At 39.9% G+C, this 19138-nt stretch overlaps 2 protein-coding genes across 2 annotated transcripts; both read left to right on the top strand.

The window, feature by feature from the left end:
- Positions 1-1293: 1293 nt before the first annotated feature.
- RSL1D1 (ribosomal L1 domain containing 1) lies at positions 1294-7396 on the top strand. The gene is made up of 9 exons (XM_075105220.1): positions 1294-1398; positions 1517-1656; positions 2400-2538; positions 3154-3302; positions 3465-3566; positions 4172-4265; positions 4353-4481; positions 5259-5471; positions 6861-7396. The coding sequence occupies exons 1-9, from the start codon at positions 1363-1365 to the stop codon at positions 7203-7205; spliced, it is 1347 nt and encodes a 448-aa protein (XP_074961321.1). The 5' UTR covers positions 1294-1362; the 3' UTR covers positions 7206-7396.
- Positions 7397-13128: 5732 nt separating this feature from the next.
- On the top strand, positions 13129-17411 carry LOC142062598 (transmembrane protein 238-like). The gene is made up of 2 exons (XM_075105219.1): positions 13129-13700; positions 16527-17411. The coding sequence occupies exons 1-2, from the start codon at positions 13294-13296 to the stop codon at positions 16534-16536; spliced, it is 417 nt and encodes a 138-aa protein (XP_074961320.1). The 5' UTR covers positions 13129-13293; the 3' UTR covers positions 16537-17411.
- Positions 17412-19138: the final 1727 nt, after the last annotated feature.

The following is a 19138-nucleotide window of genomic DNA, read 5'->3' as shown; positions in this document are numbered from 1 at the left end:
GCTTCCTCTGCTACAGTAGTAGCAAAAGGCCGAACAAATACATGTGGGATGGTTGCTGAGTGGGGCAAGTGATTTTGGGTCCAGTTGGGCTGCATTCAAGGGTGCTGAGAGCTGGCTGAAGTCAGAGCAAGGCTCTGTCATCTTTGAAAGGAGACTGAGGGAGGATTCTAATGACAGGAGAAAAGCAAATGTTCCCCCACCTTCAGAAAACACCAAGAGGAGAATCCAGGAGCCACAGACTACTCATGCTCACTTGGTCACTTGGTAAATCATGGATCAAGTCCTCTTAGAATACATTTTTGGGTGCATGCAGGAGGTGTCTGGGAGCAATCAGCATGGATTGACCAACTGCAAATCATCCTGAACAACCTGATTACTTTCTACGACAAAATGACTAGATTTGCAGATGAGGGGAAAGGAGTGGATGGGATTCACCTCAACTGTAACACAGCTTTCAAAAGTCTCCCACAATCTCCTTGTATCCTAAACATTATGGTCTGGGTGAGTGGCCAACTAGATGGCTAACAACTGGTTGGACAATGGGGCTCTGAGGGCAGAGATAATGGCTTGTACTCTACCTGAGGGCCAATAACAAACGGAGTACTGCTGGGATTTATCCTGGGACATGTTCTATTTCATATCTTTATCAATAACCTGAAGCATGGTCATATTGTTTGCAGATTACATCAAACTTGGGGACCAGTCGACACCTTTGAGGGCAGGGCTCACATACAGAGGGACCTAGGTAGGCTAGAGGTATTAGGCAACACAAATGTTTTGATATTCAACAAAGGCAAATGCAAGCCTGCATTTGGGAAGGAGTAGCCTCTTCCTGAGTGGAAAATGACTGGCTGGGGAGCAGCTCTACTGGGAAGAACCTGGGGGACAGGGAGCTAAACATGAGCCACCTAAACATGTTCCCTGGAGGCAAAGGTGGCCAGCAGCGTCCCGGGCGGGACCGATCCAGCACCATCAATAGATCAACGCGAGTACGACAAAAAGGGTTTTTTTCGCCGTGAGGACACTCAGGCGTAGGAACAGGCTGCCCACACGGGGCTTGCCTTCTTCCTCCCTGGAGGCTGTGAGCCCCCGGCTGGATACAGCCCTGAGCAACGGGACTGACCCCCGGCCGGCCCTGCTGCTGAAGCCGGCTGCACTGCACGTTGGACTGCCGGCCGTCGCAGCGCTCCCGCAGGCTGAGCTGACTTGAGCTGAGTTGAGGTGAGGTGAGCCCGGCCGTGCAGCCCTGACCCGCCCCGAGCACCGCCTCCCGGGGCCCGCGGGCCACCTCCCCGCCCCGCCCCCGGACGTGCCCCCGACGTGCCCCGGAAGGCGGTGGCTGCACGTGGCGCCGAGGGAGACATGGCGGGCGGGCCGGAGCGGCTGGAGCGCGAGCAGGCACGGTGGGGCGGGGTGGAGCGGGGCCGTAACGTAACGTAACGTAAGGTAATGTAATGTAATGTAAGGTAAGGTAAGGTAAGGTAAGGTAATGCCGGCCGCTGCCGTGCCGTTGCAGGTGAAGAAGGCGGTGGAGGCCCTCCTGGCTTTCGCCAGAAGCAAGGCCAAGGGAGACGCGCTGCTTCTCAACGAGGGCGAGAACGTCCACCTCCTGGTGACTGTCTGGAAGGTCCCGCGGGCGGCGCAGGTCATCAAGATGTAAGAAATTCACCCTCGGCTGTTAGTCACGGGGGTTGCTCGTGTCCTTTAGCACGGAAAAGAGCGCTTAGCTGATTCTGGGCTTAAGGGAGGTGTGCCGTGAGCGGCGCTGTCGGGTCGGACCGCTGCTTTACCCCCGCTTTTTTGCGGCTGGAAGCTTGTGCCCGCTTCACGCACAGATAGAATGCTGTTTCTGTTGGTTGCTAGTTACAAGGTATGTGCCTGACACTCAAGAAAAGGAATCAACCTCTTCTCTGTCTTAACCCCCCACCAAACCATGAGAAAGACCCCCTCCCGTGATACCCAAACCCGAATATGAATTATACGTTTTCTTTTAAGCCATAGCTATGCTATGTTGAGAAAGTTTACATCTATGTATCTGTGCCCCAGTTCTACAAAGACTCGTCTAATGACTGGATGGTGTAAAGAGAGGAGAATTGGTGGTCCTCCTTCTCCCAGGACCTGTGTGGTAACAGTTCCTGGCAGGACAGATGGATTCAGCGAATTCAGTGGTGTATCTGACTGAGACTGTGGAATATGATTGCCTGTTACAGTTCTGTTTGCTTCAAGAATTATAGGTTCCACTGAGAACGTGTAGTAGTTGACAGAGAACAGAATCTAGATACCCAGCTTCCCTGTAGTACTTGTTAAAGGGTAATGATCTCTCAGTGTAGACCTAGTTTGGGAAAAAACCTACTTCTTCCTCTTAGTCATTCCCTCTCCATCTCATGCTCTTGTTGTAGACCACTGCCCCATGGCATTCGACCAGAAACAGCTGAGGTTTGCCTGTTCACAAAGGATGAGCCAAATTTATCAGCAGAACAGACTGAAAATCTGTACAGGAAACTTTTAATCCAGAATGGGATCAGAAGTATTGGCCAGGTAAGAAAGATCTGTTATGGAGTAGTACAGTACTGTCATTTCTTTCCTCTTGTACCAACAAAAAGGGAAAGTAGTAGTTGTTGTCTTCTGCTGTTTAATATTCTAATGTCAATGGTTCTGAGCTCTAGTAACATTTTTCTGACTATTCACACTAGTTTTTCTAAACTTCAAAATTTAGTTAGAATAATTTGAGTTTGAAACAGGATCTTTAGCAATCAGATGTAATTGCTAGATATATGCTCAATATTTAGCTTGAGTAAGCAACAGGAAAAAACTCACAACGTAACAGAATATTTGAGTTCTTTGCAGCTGGATTGGACTGTTTATGCTACCAGCAATAAAACTAGAAAATCGTTTTATTGTTGTATTCAAACTTGATTTAGATGTTACCATGTAATCAAGTTCTGTTTGGTGATTCACAGTATGCAAGACATCCATATTATTTGATTCTTAAAACAAAAAGTACCGTGTCCTTTTTCTATTGATTGTCTTCAGCATTCTAAAATAATGCGCCATGAGAGACTATCGTGTATGCAAGTTAATTCCGTGCAGTTCTGAGAAGTATTCTAGGCTGTGTTGTCAGCAGTGGGGACTAACCTGTTACTTGCATTGCAGATCATCTCATACAAAACTCTCAAAAAAGAGTATAAACTATTTGAAGCAAAGCGTCGCCTCCTGAACAGGTTTGATCTCTTTCTGTCTGATGACCGAATTAGAAGGCTCTTGCCCTCACATCTAGGAAAACACTTCTATGAAAGGAAAAAGTAGGTCTTTAAATTCTGTATACCCATTTTGTGCTATCTTTTATAAGATTAGATTCTTCTTAGTAAAGTTTTGGTTGGTTGTTTTTTGGGGGGTGGCGGCTTTTTTTCGTTTGGATTGGGTTTTTAAATCTTCTTTTCCTTAATTTCCCCTTTCCTTTTTAGGGCACCTTTATCTGTAAACCTGAAAGCCAGAAATCTTGCTAAGGAACTGCAAAAACATATCCAGGGGACTACACTCCCAGTTACCAACAAAGGGTGCTGTTAGTAAGTATAAGTAGATCAATACTTCACTTGAAGGGTGGTTGTACCTTAACTGTAGGAATTTCGGGTGAATTATTTTTATCCATTAACATGTGAATGAAAGTGATTAAGGGTCACCATTCCAGATACAGGCCATTTTGAACCTTAACCTGTATAAAGAAATCAGTAGTTCCACTTATGAAGAAGTTTTACTGTGAAGTTTTACTTCTTGTCTCTCTTTCCTTAGACCTAAGGAATTTCTAGGCAACTGTTGCTGTCAAACAGCATCTACAATCTTAGAAAAGTAAACTGTTAAATTAGATAAAAACTACTTCAAAAATATTCTATTCTTATAAGACTTTTTTCATTTCTTGTGCATCTAAAAGGATCTAAATTGGTAATATGCCTAGTCATACAAGGCAGAAGTTGTGTATCCCAATACAGAAAGGTGAATACAGGTAAATCTGACTGTTATTACAAAAGACGTCTGCAATAGCCAGCCATCCTTAATGAAGGTTAAGATAATTGCAGATAAGTGGGCTTTTTTCATTTCTGGGTATGCCTAAAAACAAGTAACTTGAAGTATGCTTATTTGCCCACATATAAATATTACTCTTCACTTCTTTCAGTACAGCACGTATAGGTCACACTGGAATGAAAGCTGATGAGATAGTAGATAATGTCATTGCAGCAGCTGAGGTGATTGCAAAGAAGTTACCAAAGGTACTGCTGATTAACTGCATTAAAGCCAAGTCAAATCATAACTCAGCTTTGCTATTTTTACATAATACACTGTTTTTGTTTTTGCAGGATTGGAAAAATGTAAAAATTCTTCACCTCAAAACACTTAAATCAGTTGCACTTCCAATTTTTACTGCAAATATCTCCAACTTGGATGAGCTTGACAGACAGCCATCTCTCAAAAAAAAAGAAGTAAAGGTAAAAGAAAAATTCTTCAAACTTTCCATAAACTCAAATCAGAACAACTAGTTCTTTGGCTTCCTTTCATGCATTATAGTGTCTGATATATTGAGTTTAAACATTTTAGTAGATCCCAGGCATTTATGGCTACAAATGGGTTAGGTGCTCCTGACTCTGAGCACTTCAGATACTCAGTAATACTAATGAAATAATGGAAGCTCCCCAATAGGTTGTAAAGCAAACTGGAAATAATTTAGCTAAGTTTTTCTAGTCCTAAACTGTAGGGAGCTGAGATTCATTCTTAGAACTTTTGCTTGTATTTTTTATTCATATTAGCCTTCTGAAAATACACTTGTTAACATATACATGGATTCAGACTATGCATCTGTTATTTGTTGGCTAATCAGTGACATCTGAATAATTCACAAGCTCAATATATTTCGGGGCGGGGGGGGCTCACCTACTTTTTAAAAAAGAAAATAATCAGCTATTCCTTTGTACTGAGCTCTGCTTGTTATGTTCTTCTGTCTAAGATAAATTTGGAGCATATATATTCAACTTAAAGACTGTAATCATGACATTATTATCATTTACCTATGAGCTACTTATAGTAAACTTCTGAAAGCAATGAATTTTTTCATATATTACATATGGTGGACCAGTCCCGGTCTATTGAAGAACAATATTTAAATTAATGTTACTAGACAGTCTTATTTTTAACCATATTAAAACAATTATTAGATATTTGGAAATATTACGGGGATTTGTCTGAGATGTGCTTCTAATGAATTCCAGAAGGGAAAGAACAAGAAACCAAAGGCGGCAGCTAAGAAACTGAATTCAGGTCAAGTGACTTTGACAACTAAAATAAATGCTGATGCTGCTACTCAGGCGCTTGAGATAAAAGAAAAAGTAGTAGTCCAAGAATCAGGTGATCATGATGATGATGATGATGAAGAAATTCCACAACTGGTGCCTATGCAAACAACCAGCTTAGCTGAGCTGAAGGTAACTGTTTAATAGTATCAAGAAACTCACATTTCAGTTAAAAGTAAAGATCTTGAACTGTTGAAATCATTCATTGCTCCTTAGGGAACAGTGTGTGTTAACACGCTTCAAGTGAACTGGATTTTTTTGTGAATATATCATGAAAGCAAGAATTGACTGTATGGTGGGGCATGCCCCGGGGAGATGGTTTGGTTTGGTTTTAAGGTTTTTCTTATTTTTTAGTTAACATCTCTTACAGGCAGAGGAAGCCAGTGGTTATTGTCCTTTTACATATTTTTCTGAATAGTAGCAATTTTGTCTAAGTCAGATAATACACCTGAAGTCAGAAGAAAGGGTAAATGATTGAGAAACAGCTTAATACTTGATTAAGTAAATAATACAACTTTTAATTTAAAATTTCTTGTAAAATTAAATTTTAATGCATTTTAATGTACCATTTTCTGTCTGGAGTGCAAAATTTGAGGAAGAACAAGTAACATTCTCTAGGATAGTAATATGCAACATTAACAATCACATAAATTGAGAGCTAGCAGGTTGCATGAAATACCTTAGGGACTTCCTGTGGTCATTATTCAAGATGATGTGGATCAGGTTATTAACCTGTCTGCAAAGCAACCAGTTTAACAAATATCTGGGAAAGATATTTGGATGAATAGAACAGTAACACTTACAAATTCAACTTGGTTATACTGCATTCATGATGGAGCATATCCTTAAACTCTAGCACTGCACCTCTTCAGGGATGCCCAAACTAAAACTATGATTATGTGCAGGCCCACAAAAAAATTTCATACAGCTTGCGTCAAGCTGCTCTCATGCAACAGGTCTAGATTAGCTCATGTGATGTGATTGCCAGAGCCCTGTTTCCAGATGCCTGGGATACAGCTAGAGTTGGGTTGTATGAATTGTTCTGATGGCAGCAACCTTCCTTCATGAGGGCGGTTTGGGAATATACGATGAAGTCAAGGGGAATACTAGGCCTAGTGTGCAAATTAGAGTGCAGTCAGTTTGTGTGTGTACAGCTGGACTTCAAATAGAGCTGGTCTATATTCAGTCTATTAAGCCTGGAAATGCAGCAAGAGGAGGACTGTGGTTTAAAGCTGTGCCAGCAGAGGTCAGTGACTTGACTGGCCAGGAGGATCCTTGCATCTATTAAATCTATTTACTTTCTTACTATTTTGTTATATTTTCATTATTTTTATGATTTAGTTCTGTGTCTAATCCACTGCATCCAGACTGAAATGTGAACAAATTATTTGAGCTAGGGCACAGTTCTATTGATACGAAAGTATTTGTCATTTATAATTGTTTTCATTGACCTACCTTCTTGAAAAACAGTAAAGATGTTTCTTAGGTGAAAGGGTAATTTTTTGTTTGTCTTAAATACAGAAAATTGAACCAAGTCCACAAAAAGGTGACAACCTGAGCGAGAAAACTAAAACACCCGGTGGTAAGAGAAAGAAACAGCCTCTAGCTGTGGAGACTCCAAAAACAAAAAGCAAAGTTACAGAAGTGTGTGCAGACTCGCAGACCACACCAAAACAGAAAAAAGCCAAGCAGCTCAGCATGCCAAAGGAAGCAATAAAAGAAAAAGAGGTGAAAAAGACTCCTAGAAAGCCTGAAGCTAAGTCTTTTGCAACACCAAAAGCTGGAAAATCAATACAGTCAGCCAAGAAATCTTCAAAAACACCAAAGCAAACACCCAAGAAAGTGCACAGGCCACAGTCAGCATGAATGGTGTCTGTTGTAACACATTTTATGTAGTCATTCAGTGGGGTCTCTTTAGTAAATAAATATATTGAAGTAAAATACCTTCTTAAGTAAATCTGATCCCAAGAGCTTTTTTCACTGAGACCTGTAATGATTCATTTGTGTTTCCTTCTAACTGAGGAGCTGGAACAAATAAACTCATGATCTTAATTGGCTCTATTTCTTACCTTTTATCTTTTCCTGGTCCAAACTAAAACCGTTCAAATTCTTTAAGTGTCAATGGGCAGGGAGGGGACTATTCCAGGAAAAAAAGCTGAGATACTTTATGGGTGACATCTTCCTGAAGCATAGCTTAGTATGTGAGCAGACAATGGCTGAAGCAAGAAGCATGCAGACCAGGAGACACAATCTATTTAACAAGTGATTTAAAAGGTGAAATAGACGCTACCTTTTTTTCCTTAAATTGTTCAAAATAATGAAAATAGGTTCATATCTATCAATTTGATTCCAGATATTAAAGTTAGTAGCCTGATAGCTAGAAAATACATTGTTTGGCTTGTTATTTTTACCTAGGCTATTAGTGTGTGTGTGTGTGTTAAAAAAAAAAAGCACAGACAATTTTATCATTGTATGCTTTGACTATTTATACTTTATGACATCAAGCAAAATCTCCTTACCTTCACTTTTGGGCTTTATTTCTGCTACCAGAACAATTGAGGGTATTACTGTATGCTGGTCACAATACTATGGTTTCTTCCATCTGAAAAACACCAAAGGCTGTATGAATTTGGGGTGTGCCAGCTAACTAAGCCAGTCCCATAAAGGCATGAAAAATAGCCACTACAGACCTGAAAGGTTATCTGTTTGGAATTTTACAGAACAACCAAATTGCTGCTCTCTGTAATTCCCTCACATCATTCTCAGAGTGAGAATACAGATTTGTGATGAAAAGTCCTAGTAGTAAAAATCTTTATTTGCAGTATTTTACTCAAATCTAAATAGGAAAAAGGTCATAAGAGACAAGATTAATCAACAGTATGTAACCAGCCTAATTTGCAGAGTTAAAAAAAAAATCTATCCCATCTTCTGTTTATGGGATATCCCATATGAATAGATTTGCTACCTAGAAAGAATTGGGTGCTAAATAAAAAGTGGTAAAAAACCTACTAAAGAATATGAAAAGATTTTGTTCTATGGTGTCAACTTTCTGTAACCCACGACCTCTTGTTCTAGTTTACTATAAACATTTTTTAATCAAGAAACAAATCAATCATAGCGAAAAAAGCAAGTCTGACTCAATGATCCCTGTTAGGTCAATGCTAACAAAAAGATCTGATCTTGTCCAAAAATAATCCCATCACTTACCTTACTTCCATAATAGCTAAGTAAGAGAATAGATACAGAACTCACCTCCTTTCTAAAAATGTGGTTTTGTATCTAATCATTCACATTAAGATGTTTCTTAATTTGTAGATGTGCAGAAACTTATGAAATGAAGAGCATAACTTCTGTATGAGTAATTTACAGTGAATTGTACTGGCTTGTAGGTGCTAGAAAAACATCCTTCACATTTAAAATATTAACTAGTACTGCCTTGAAATTCTGCAGCACCTTGAGCCAATCTACGTTGGGACTGCAGTAGTCAGTCTTGCCTTTTGTTTGATAGCAGCACCAGAATTCATACAGCTAGGTAAGACATGTACAGCAGCTGAGTGAGACAGCTACAAACTAACCCACTGGGGAAAAAGTATATATATAATATAATATATAGTGAAATTTGTTCCTTTTATGTTGTGGACTATCTAGGATTCTGACAGTTAAATAAGATGTAACACTACTGATGTGATTTTTATTCTTCCTATGAGTAATGTACTTTTATTAAAAATACATATATTTAGAATTCAGAAAATCAGTGGGTAATAATTTGACATAGCTATCACAGATCTTCACTTGGAGGCATTTCAAGTAGCCACCCTTGCTCAGAAGCAGTAATTTACCATTGTTACATGGAGGTACATTTCTCAACTTTTCAGCAGACCGTATGTATTGAAGATCAGTGTTGAATGATGAGTTAAATTTGTTATGGAACTATGTCTTAGTAATGTTTTTCTTGCTTGTTTAAGAGACCTGGGAAAACCTGTCACTTTGCTAATCAAGAAAGGAGGTAAATATGAAAAACTAACATTCACTCAAGTTGAAATTGTGCCTATTGCTGATGCATTACACAATCAAATTGGGTGTAAAGCAGAATTGTTTTCAATTAACTAAGTCCAACTGGCAAGCTGTAAGGACCAAATCACCGCTTCATGTCCTTAGTATAAATGCTCTTCCACAAAGATAACTGAATTTTCTATGCTGGCAGAAACAGCTATGATAGAGAACACTTCCCTGAGGGCTGACCTGGTTTAGCTCTGCAAACCATCTTGGTGAGTATTAAGTTCAGTCTTGCATGAATAACTAGCATGTAATAGTCATGTCTGAGCCTTTGTAAAGATGTTTCTGGGAATGACCATCAGGAGACTAAAGCAAATCTGGTGTGTTTATGTATAAATTCTTACAGACCAACCATTTTCATTCCTGTAATATTTATTCTGACTGACTTTAGAAACAGAAGGTGAAAGGTTTAATAGACATCTAAGTAATTTAAGGTACTATATCTTTTGCCTCACAGTCTTCATTTTATTTGAAAATTGAAGGTGGAAAGAACAGAGGAATGAATTATAAAATCCACTTATGATATGGATAGTAAAATTATCAGTCTTATAATAAAGCTGTATTACCACAAGTTCTGTCAGAAGCCCCACAAGTCTGAATTTAAAAAGGGGACTTTGGTTAAATTCTTATGCAACACTGTCAATAATATTATTTCTCCTTAGCTACTTTTGCGTTTGTTTTTTTTTTTTAATGGAAAAATCTGTTAACTTTTTCTCTATTAAGAGTATAGAATAATGATATTTTAAAATATGGAATTGTCAAGACATATCTAAGCTCCTGAAGCACTTCAAGAAATACAGACAGTGCTTGCTTTACACGGCTCACGTATGCTTGCATTCAAGAAACACAATGCTTTCTTTACACGACTCACGTATGCTTGCATTCAGTGCTTTGTGGAGACTGACTAATAGCCAAAATTTTTGGGGTATCGTTAATGTGAATTAATCGTTCATGGGATCCAGTTCATGTCCTTTTTAGAAGTACTGAAAGCAGAGTGGCTGCGTGGAGGCTAGAAGGGAAGAGGAAGTCGATAACTTTCAAAATACCAACACTTTAATTTAAAAAAAAATTATTAAAATTTACTGCAAGAGTTAATACTAAATGCTTAATTAGCTTAAGGACAAGCTTCTGCAGGGAGTCTTTATTTGAAAGGTTTAATAAAGATCTACCAAAATATTCTCTAGTAGCGCACAGTGTGGTGGTTTTGACTAAATTGGTCAGTTCTCCATATTTGTATTAAACTCTATGAACTAACTCATCTTCCTCACAGAGATAAACTGGAGTCAGGAAGCAAATCTTTCAAAAGACTGCAGTATTAGAAACTAAAACTACAGTGAAATAACTTAGTGCAGCTACCTTGCAACTTGTTAATCTACTGAAGCCAAAGTGCCTGCCTTTCCCCCCCTCAAAAAAAAGTCTGCTGAACTATTCCTTTTGCAAGAGAGAAACAACTTAAAAACAACATTAACTTATTCTCTTATTTATAGGTCTGGGTGCTTTTTTAAAAAATAATCAAATGGAAATATATTCAATGTGTTAGTAACTTCAACAGTGTCATGTTTTGAACAATATTGAGCTCTTGCTGAAAAATTCATTTCCATAGACAGATAAATATGGCAGAAAAATACCATCTGTCTAGAAAAAACATAGACTAGTTTATGCCTGTAGCTGGTCTGTAAACCTTCTGCCATGCTTATAGAAATCGCTGTATTTATATGCATGTTTGGTAAGATGAGGGTGATATATAACTTACACTTTCAGATGAGCCCTCAAGTTCAGCATCACTGGGAAGAAACAGCTAATAATAAAGCAAATATTGAAATACTATCAAACCAAAGTCTTGGCAGGAGGGATCCAGAGAAGATCATAGAAATCTGTTCACAAACTCATTTTGTAGGATTTAATTACATCTTGGGCCGTAGGGGGTGGTAAGTGGTGCACACAATAAGAATGCCACAGGACTAAAACTATAACTTAAATAGATCTTTTCCCAAAGAATCTGAATTAAGATTATTACTACTGATTTCGGTTTAAAATTCCCTCAGTATTTGTTATTCTGTTGTAAATGGATCTGCCTTCTCACCCTATCAATCTTCAGATTAAGCAAAATGGTCATAGTTATTTCTTTTAGGGTTGTATATGATCATTTGAATTCTGCTGTCAGGGTAAGTACATAATCCTAAAATTAGCTTGACTTCCTAAAAGCTATTTTGATTCTAATGCAATAAACCCCCCTAAACTAAGCAGGTGTATGAACCTCACTCAAACTTGGATAACTGGTACATTATCTTCTTTATCTTATACTTTTGAGAGGGGCAAAAGTTAGAAGGTTATTTAACACCATAATGTAAGGCAGAAGTAGAACCATAGGTGTTTTCCTGAAGCTAGGTTTAAACTTTAAAATCCAAAAGAGAGTTGAAAATAATCAGGAAAAATAGCAGCATAGGCTTTTTGGTACCATAATTCTTTTCAAGACAGGAGTGGTATTAGGTCTCAAAGTGAAAGATATTTTATTGTGGAAGTACTTAGAACAATTTTAACTTTTTCCTTTTCAAGAGATTTCAGCTTGTGATTTACTAAGAACTCCCTTTATGGAATAATGTCAGTACCACAGGCAGTCACTAATGAAGAAGTGGCTTTACCTAGTCTTGATTCTCAGTGTTCAGCAGCAATGATAAGTGAACCAAGTGCTATGATAGGAATTGAGTCTGTAGTCTTAATATAGTAAACCGGCAACATTCTGTCACTGGAGGAATAGTCCTCAGCGGCATCATTCTTGGCACACTATACTCCCACAAATACATGGAAGCTGCAAATGCTCTTAGGCATGTCAGACTTTCCACTGGCCTGATGTTTCTAGTTACTGGAACAGCATGGCTTACCCATCATTAAACTGTTAGGTATAGGGGTTTCACAAGAGTACGTGTAACAGAGCCTACAGCTGAATATAGTTCTTGTGCTTGAGGGACTGGGAGCATTAGCAGATATGGACCAGGTCACTAACTGACACAAGAGTGAAGTGAAATATGTATCTTGCCTTTTACATAAATTTTACTTGCTGGATTTTACACCTTGCATTCACAACTGGTTTCCCGCTTGTTCACCCAAAGTTGTATTCTAACTACTTTTCCAAGCCAACTTCCTCAAGCATGTAGTTAAAGCAGTCTGTGTGACTGCAGATGCACATTATCGCTGTCTTGCAAATCTCTGCTGCCTCCTGATAGCTACTGCCTCTTGCGAGTGTGGAGGTCTACAACATGTACATTAATCTCAAGGCCACCTTTTTTGAAGTGCCTCCCTTCTGGGTGTCTAAGTAAACTGAGGCAAAGATCCTCCTTAAACCCCCTCACAGGGCGATGCTGCCTCAGCTGGAAACAGCTCAACGTGCCCAGGGGTGTCTGCCTCTCGCTCACCTGCACAAGGAAATGGCAGCAACCGCCACTCGCAAGCGATGCTTCAACTCCAGAATGCCGACAGTTGCCACAGGCCAATCCTCCACACCCACTCCTGATATGAAGTCTCCTACAAAGCGGAGAAACGCCTGGAAGAGGCGCCAGCTGCGCCAGCCGCCTCGAGGGGTCAGGGGCGCCCTACACTGCTGCGGGGAGAGGCCGGCTGTAGGAACCGCGCCTCGGCCACCGGGCTGTCGGCCGCGCCTGGAGAGGCTTAAGGCGGGAGGCGGCGAGCGCCCGCTGGGCTCCCCGGGGTCACCCCGATGTCCGCGGGGTGGCCCCGGCAGGCGCGACGCTCCCGCTTTCCACCTCAGCGCCCGGGGAGGCGTGGCCCCGCGCGCAGGTGCCCGCTGAGGGGCGTGGCCCTCAGGTGCTGCCCCGCCCTCCCCCGGGGTGCGGGCGGCCCAAGGCGGTGGCGGCGCCGCTGCTGCCGCCGCTCCCCCGCCATGGCGGCCCCCGGCGGGCTGGGCCGCTGCGTGGCTGCCTTCTGGCTGGCGCTGGCCTTCGACGCGCTGGGCCTGGCTGTGCTGCTGGTTGGTGTGTTCGCCGACGTGGTGTTCTCTGACCTGCTCATCTATGCGGGTGGCATCGGCATCTTCCTTAGCCTCATCTGGTGGGTGTTCTGGTACGCGGGCAACCTGGAGGTGCCGCTGGAGGAGCTGCGCGACGACGTGGGGTTGGCGCCGCCCAAGGGTCGCGGGGAGAGCCTGCTGCGGGGGCTGGTGCATGGCCTCAGCCGCCGCGTCTCCTCTGCCTTCGCTCCCGCGCCCCGCTCCCGCGCCGGGGCCGCCGCCGCCGAGCTGGAGCTGCAGCGCGCCGGGTGTCCGCGGGGCCGTCCCGCCGACTCCAGCAGGTGAGGCCGGGCCCGGGCGTGCTGCCGTGCCGGGAAGGGCCTCCAGCCAGAGGGGCCGGTGGAGGAAAGCTGGGGCCGGGGGACACACACCGCCCTTAAGTTTGTCTGAGAAAACTCTCTTACCTGAGATTCAGTTGAAAACTTGTGTTAAACCACTTACTCACAGCTCTTCTTAAAAAAAGTTATAGAATCTTTCTCAGCTCAGGCGATAACAGAAATCGGATGAGAGAGGTGGCCCAAATTCGATCAGGTGGGGAAGTTACTTCTGTGCATGTCTAAGAATGGAGAAGGCCAGCTGGAGTAAAGCATGTGTGAGTGTGGTGGAGTTGATGTGTGGAGAGCTTACTGCAGGGTCTGTCAGGTGAGAACATGGAAGCCGTGTAGTTCCGAACTGGTCCTGAACTGACCCTGACAATAACTCTAAATGTCACCAGAAGTACATGTAGGGTAATGAAATCGCCATTAATCACTACCCACATGAGCTCCTGTGAGGGGAAGCTTCCTCTTTAGCAATACAAAATGCTTGTTTCTTAGAGAACAACAAAAAAAAGTGAAACACTGACTTGTATTTAACTTAGGGCCAGAGTTGTAGCTGATAGTTTGAAACTCATAAATGTAATCAATAGTTGTATTAAACCTCAGTCATCTGAAAAAGATGCACTACTATCCAGCGTGCAAATAAAGTATCTAGGTCCAACTTTGAAACATTGGCAAAGATCATCAAGCCTTTCAAAACATCCTTAGTGTGTTCATTAATATGGGGTGTTTATTTAGGAAAAAAGCATGCTTAATGCCTTGAAAATGGGAAAAAGAAAAAAGTCAAGCTTTCATTTCACTATGTAAAAACCTTTTATAAAGAAACTGTAAAAATAGTTTTGCACTAAGTGTCTGAACTATTCAAGGATTCTGAACATCTTGCAGTTCTGATTCACTGTGTACAAGGTCAGCTCTTTCTGCTGCTCCTTGAAACTACTGTGGGTTTACAGAGAAGTTCATGTGGAGGTCATCTTCTTTCATGAAAGCCTCAGAATTTTCTTGAGAGGAAGTTCTGACAGTAGAGAGACAGAATATAGATAACTATTGCTTAAGAGAAAACTTGTAGGAAGCAGAAAAGAACAGCAGCAGTACAACTTTAAGATTTGTTACTGATATTTAGTTTATTATTAACTATATCTGCAACTAGAAAACAGGCTGTTGAAAATGAGTCATTCTTCTTAGGTTTTTTTTGTGAAATGGGTTTAGAATTGACAGAGATCCATATTTGGAGGGAAGACACTGCATTTGTAAATGACCACGCCTAACCTTTTTCATCTAAAGATTATGGCAATTATAGGTATTCAGTTCAGTTCAGTAGATAATATATGATCTCTGTAGATGGGCCTGTATTCAGTATGCATACACAGCTGTGTATTTTGTTTTAATGAACTTTTAGTAGTGAAAGTTATCCATTATTTTTAAATATTTCAAGTCTTGTTATGGATTTTAATTAGAAATAATCTGTGGTTTATTATTTCCTATACAGGAAAATATAGAGAGTGCTTTATTACAAGTTCTCCCAAGTAAACAGTAGCTTCTAACGCTAGAGTAAACAAACTTCAGTACCGTTGCATTAGTAATTGTGATTCAGAAGGAACAAAAATAGAGTATGGAAGAGTTATGTTACACTTTGTAACATAAGCTCTATGATTTTAACTTTCACGGTAGGATAAAGGATAACAAACAGTTGCACCCCCAAAGATAATTCAGCGTTCCCTTTTGAAGTGAGTTCATCTGAAGTACTTTGTATCTTCTCATAAACAACTGTCTGAATCAGATCATCCCTTTCTGATAGACCAAATCATTTCCCCATCTGGAGATATTTATGAACTTAACCAAACGGGTTAAACATGTTTGGGCAGATATTGTCAGGAGAAAGGAGGAGAAAAAACACCACAAAAAAAAAAACAAACCACCCCCCCAAAAAAACCCCACCCAAAACTAAACCCCCTTCCCTCCCACCACCCCCCCAAAAAAAAATTCAATACCCACTCCCCACCCTGGCCATTAGAAAAGCTTTCTGAGCCACTAACTTGCAAATTCTCCTAAAATCAAGCATTTGGAAAAATTAACTGTTACTTTAATAAGGAAATTTGTTCATTACAAAAACTGTTCATGCATTTTTGTAATTTTGATAATTTTCTGGGTTTTGACATTATTAATGGAATATGGCATGCTGCCAATTTCCTATCTTAAAAATTATATAGTAGAAGTGAATGAGAAGGGTGAGAATTCTCAAGATATGGAATGAATTATATTAAAGGAATAACAAGTAGATTAGGATCCTTGAGCCTGAAGAGAGATGCAGAGTATAAAATACTCTAGAGGCCTATAAAATCAGAAACAGTATGGAAAAGGTACACAGGGAATGCCTCTCCCAAGACAATGCAGGACCCAACGAGTTGTCACGTGCGACGTAATTGAAGCAGGGGATTATTTGACATGGGACAGTGTGACAGATAAAAATTCACTGATTCAAAAAGCCAGAGGAAACAACAGAAGTGATGCAAAGTTAATATATTTGGCTCCCAAAGACCTGGGGCAGTAAGTGGCAGTTGAGATAAAATCCTGATGAGGTTACTTGCATGCTGGATTCTTATGCTTTTATTGAGACATCCACACTTGGCCACCATTGGAGATGGGCTGTTGACTTGATGGGTCTTCTATTTGGGTCCTAATTGGCTGTTAAACATGAGGAAAGATACTTTTAAATATATACAGTTTACAGTTTTATATTACTTTGTTCTAAGACTATTTTGGAGTGACCTTTTCTTAATGTATTATCTTCAGGATCTGCTGAAGACATGGCTATCGAAGTTACTGCCTCTAAAAGTGGGGGAAGTGCTGCAAAATATGGAAAGAGAATTCCCTACTCAATGCAATAGGATTCTCTCCTTACGGAATAATCTCTGCAACCATTGTGGACTCTCTATAAAATGGATATATAGAGCCATATCTCTGCCAAATGCACCTGTTTCAATGTTGGACTGGATAGTTTTTTGTGGGTGTTTTTCACCATTTCAAAAAAATAAATTAGATCTCCTAAGAAGTGAGAACTGAGAAAGAAACAAACCTGATTCACAGAAAAATCACTGCAGCATGTAATATAGAATTATTTTTTTATTTTTAATAACCTGCGAATGTTTGGATAAAAAGCTCTTGCACTGTTTTGTCAAGGTCTGGAAGTCAAACTTACTGTGAATTTTTATGATGCCAGTGCAATACTTTTGTAAGGGTGCTTTTAAAATATCTATATTAGACTACTGATGCGAAGTTGCAAATGTAGTAAAAGTTGTTTATAGTGTAAATACACAATTTACAGTGACTCTTGTAAAGTTCCATCATTATTTTGGAATAACTTGGAACTTGAGGTTTTTATAAGCAGACAAGTAAAAGTAGTGATGTTGGCATACCAGTACATTCTTCATAGTTGCAAATGATGTAATGTGATGACTCGAAGAGGCATTTTTACTCCAGTGATGTTGGGAACTATTTTCCTAATGCTGAAGCATTTGGGGGAGGAGGGGCACCACCAACATCCACTCACCCCAACCCCCCTCCCCTGTTGATTAACAAATATTCTGATGCTTTATAAAATATTAACAAATTTACATTTAGATGTAACTGAGAAGTCACACCTGGGAAAAGATTTATATTAAAGTTAATGATACCTAACACTCTTGTGTGGAGAGATTGCTCTGTTTTTGAACAAACACTAAGAGTTTGAGCCCACTGTTAGCAAATATGGGTAGGTCTTAAAATTTTAATGTACAATTGGTTTTATGCCACACCTTGTTGAATGCTAGAGGTGGTTTTAAGGTAAATATTTACTAAGAATATTGTGACTGTACTTCCTTGTGAACCCTTGAAATGTCTTTCAGTGTTCTCTTGTAAGTTACTCTAGTAACTTCTTACTTTTCTATGCATATTCTAATTTTTAACTGTTTTCCAGATGCTCTGAGTTTTTCCACAAGGTTAGATGAACACTAAACTTGAAGGTCTGTAATGAATTTCTTCTTCACTAGCTGCAGTTTTTAGGAGGTGTGCACAATTGTTTCCTCCTTTTAGAGGAACTGTAATGTGACACCACTGTCTTGTTGCAATGGTTTGATTTAAATAAAAATAAACCCAAACAACCTCCTCCATTAAAACCTGTACATCACTGTTTTGGTGTCATTCACAAGATTTTTTTTCATTTTGTTGTTCTGAACAATAACTGCTTTTTCTTATTCCTCATAGTTTCACTTCTAAACTGAAATAAGAGATGTCATGTTTAATAAGTGGAATGATTAGTAGCAGCTCTAAATTAAGCCAAAACTTTTGTGTGTAGCCATTCATGTACTTAGTCTGGTGAAAAATTTTTTTTCTGATCTAGTGGTGCAATCATAATTACCAGAGTAAATTGAGCAGGGCTTAGCATTCGCAGTAGATTACAATGTAATTAATCTTAAATCCAATATCACTATTCAACGATTGTTGCATAAGAAGGTAGCTAGAATGTTGCAGCTTCACTCAAAAAATGCATGGGATTAAAACGTTTACAGTTATGAACAGTATGGATGTTTTAAAACTTAAATATAGGAGCTGACACATCAGTAAAGGAAGATGTTTATCACAGAAGTGCTAGAACATTACTAGTATGGTGTGTCTAAACAATGAGATAAAAAGTTCTTGCTGTGGAGCAATGACAACTATTGTAAGTTATGATACTTTGTTTTTGAAAATGTAAACCAGTTACCGTTTCATGCAATCTATTTGCCTTCTAAATAGAAACTGGCAACTGAATTATTAGCAGTTAAACGTTAACAAATATTTAACACTATTTTAGTCTCCTGGTATCCTTATCAGTTGTAGCTCAATGCAGCACAAAGTCCATTCAAAGAACTTCTACGCTGTTGATTGGAAAGAAGCACTTGTAGGTGGTCAGGACTGCTTGCAGTTGTGTGGACGCAGAGTTTTGCATCTAAAGCAGTCCTATGCACTGCATTTAAAAATGTAGCCAAAATCACGAAGAACCAAACTCTGGTTACAGGGATGTGATTACACAGGAGTTTTTTGTAGCTGGTTAAGACTTAAAAATAGCTCAAAATAGCATCCAATATTCCACTGCAGCAAAGAAGCCGAACCCCTCACTTGTAATTATGTAGAAGGACTAAATGCTTGGTATTAGACTTTTTAGATGTGGACTGTATCTAAAGAAAGTTTTAATGTGGTATATATGATTTACTTAAATGGGAACACCTTCTTCATAGAGAAGTTAAATTATTAGTAAGTTCTATAAAAATCTGTTCAATGTGACTTCTGGGAGTGAGAGTTGCCAGGAGGGAGATAGTTATTGCAGTAGCAGCTTGTGTAGGGAATAAGCAAATATGTACAGCTGGTGAAGAGAACTAAGGTCAAAT

Source organism: Phalacrocorax aristotelis, chromosome 10 (assembly GCF_949628215.1).
Source record: "Phalacrocorax aristotelis chromosome 10, bGulAri2.1, whole genome shotgun sequence".
NCBI lineage: Eukaryota > Metazoa > Chordata > Aves > Suliformes > Phalacrocoracidae > Phalacrocorax > Phalacrocorax aristotelis.
Note: the sequence above shows the minus strand (reverse complement) of the source record. Positions and strands in the feature narration are given on the sequence as shown.

Bases quoted from the DNA above. Each gene is read 5' to 3' on its own strand.
- RSL1D1 (XM_075105220.1), top strand. From the start codon at position 1,363: ATGGCGGGCGGGCCGGAGCGGCTGGAGCGCGAGCAG. The intron at 3,303-3,464 runs GTAGGTCTTTAA...TTTCCTTTTTAG, and splicing joins CACTTCTATGAAAGGAAAAA to GGCACCTTTATCTGTAAACC. The intron at 5,472-6,860 runs GTAACTGTTTAA...TCTTAAATACAG, and splicing joins CCAGCTTAGCTGAGCTGAAG to AAAATTGAACCAAGTCCACA.
- LOC142062598 (XM_075105219.1), top strand. From the start codon at position 13,294: ATGGCGGCCCCCGGCGGGCTGGGCCGCTGCGTGGCTGCCTTCTGGCTG.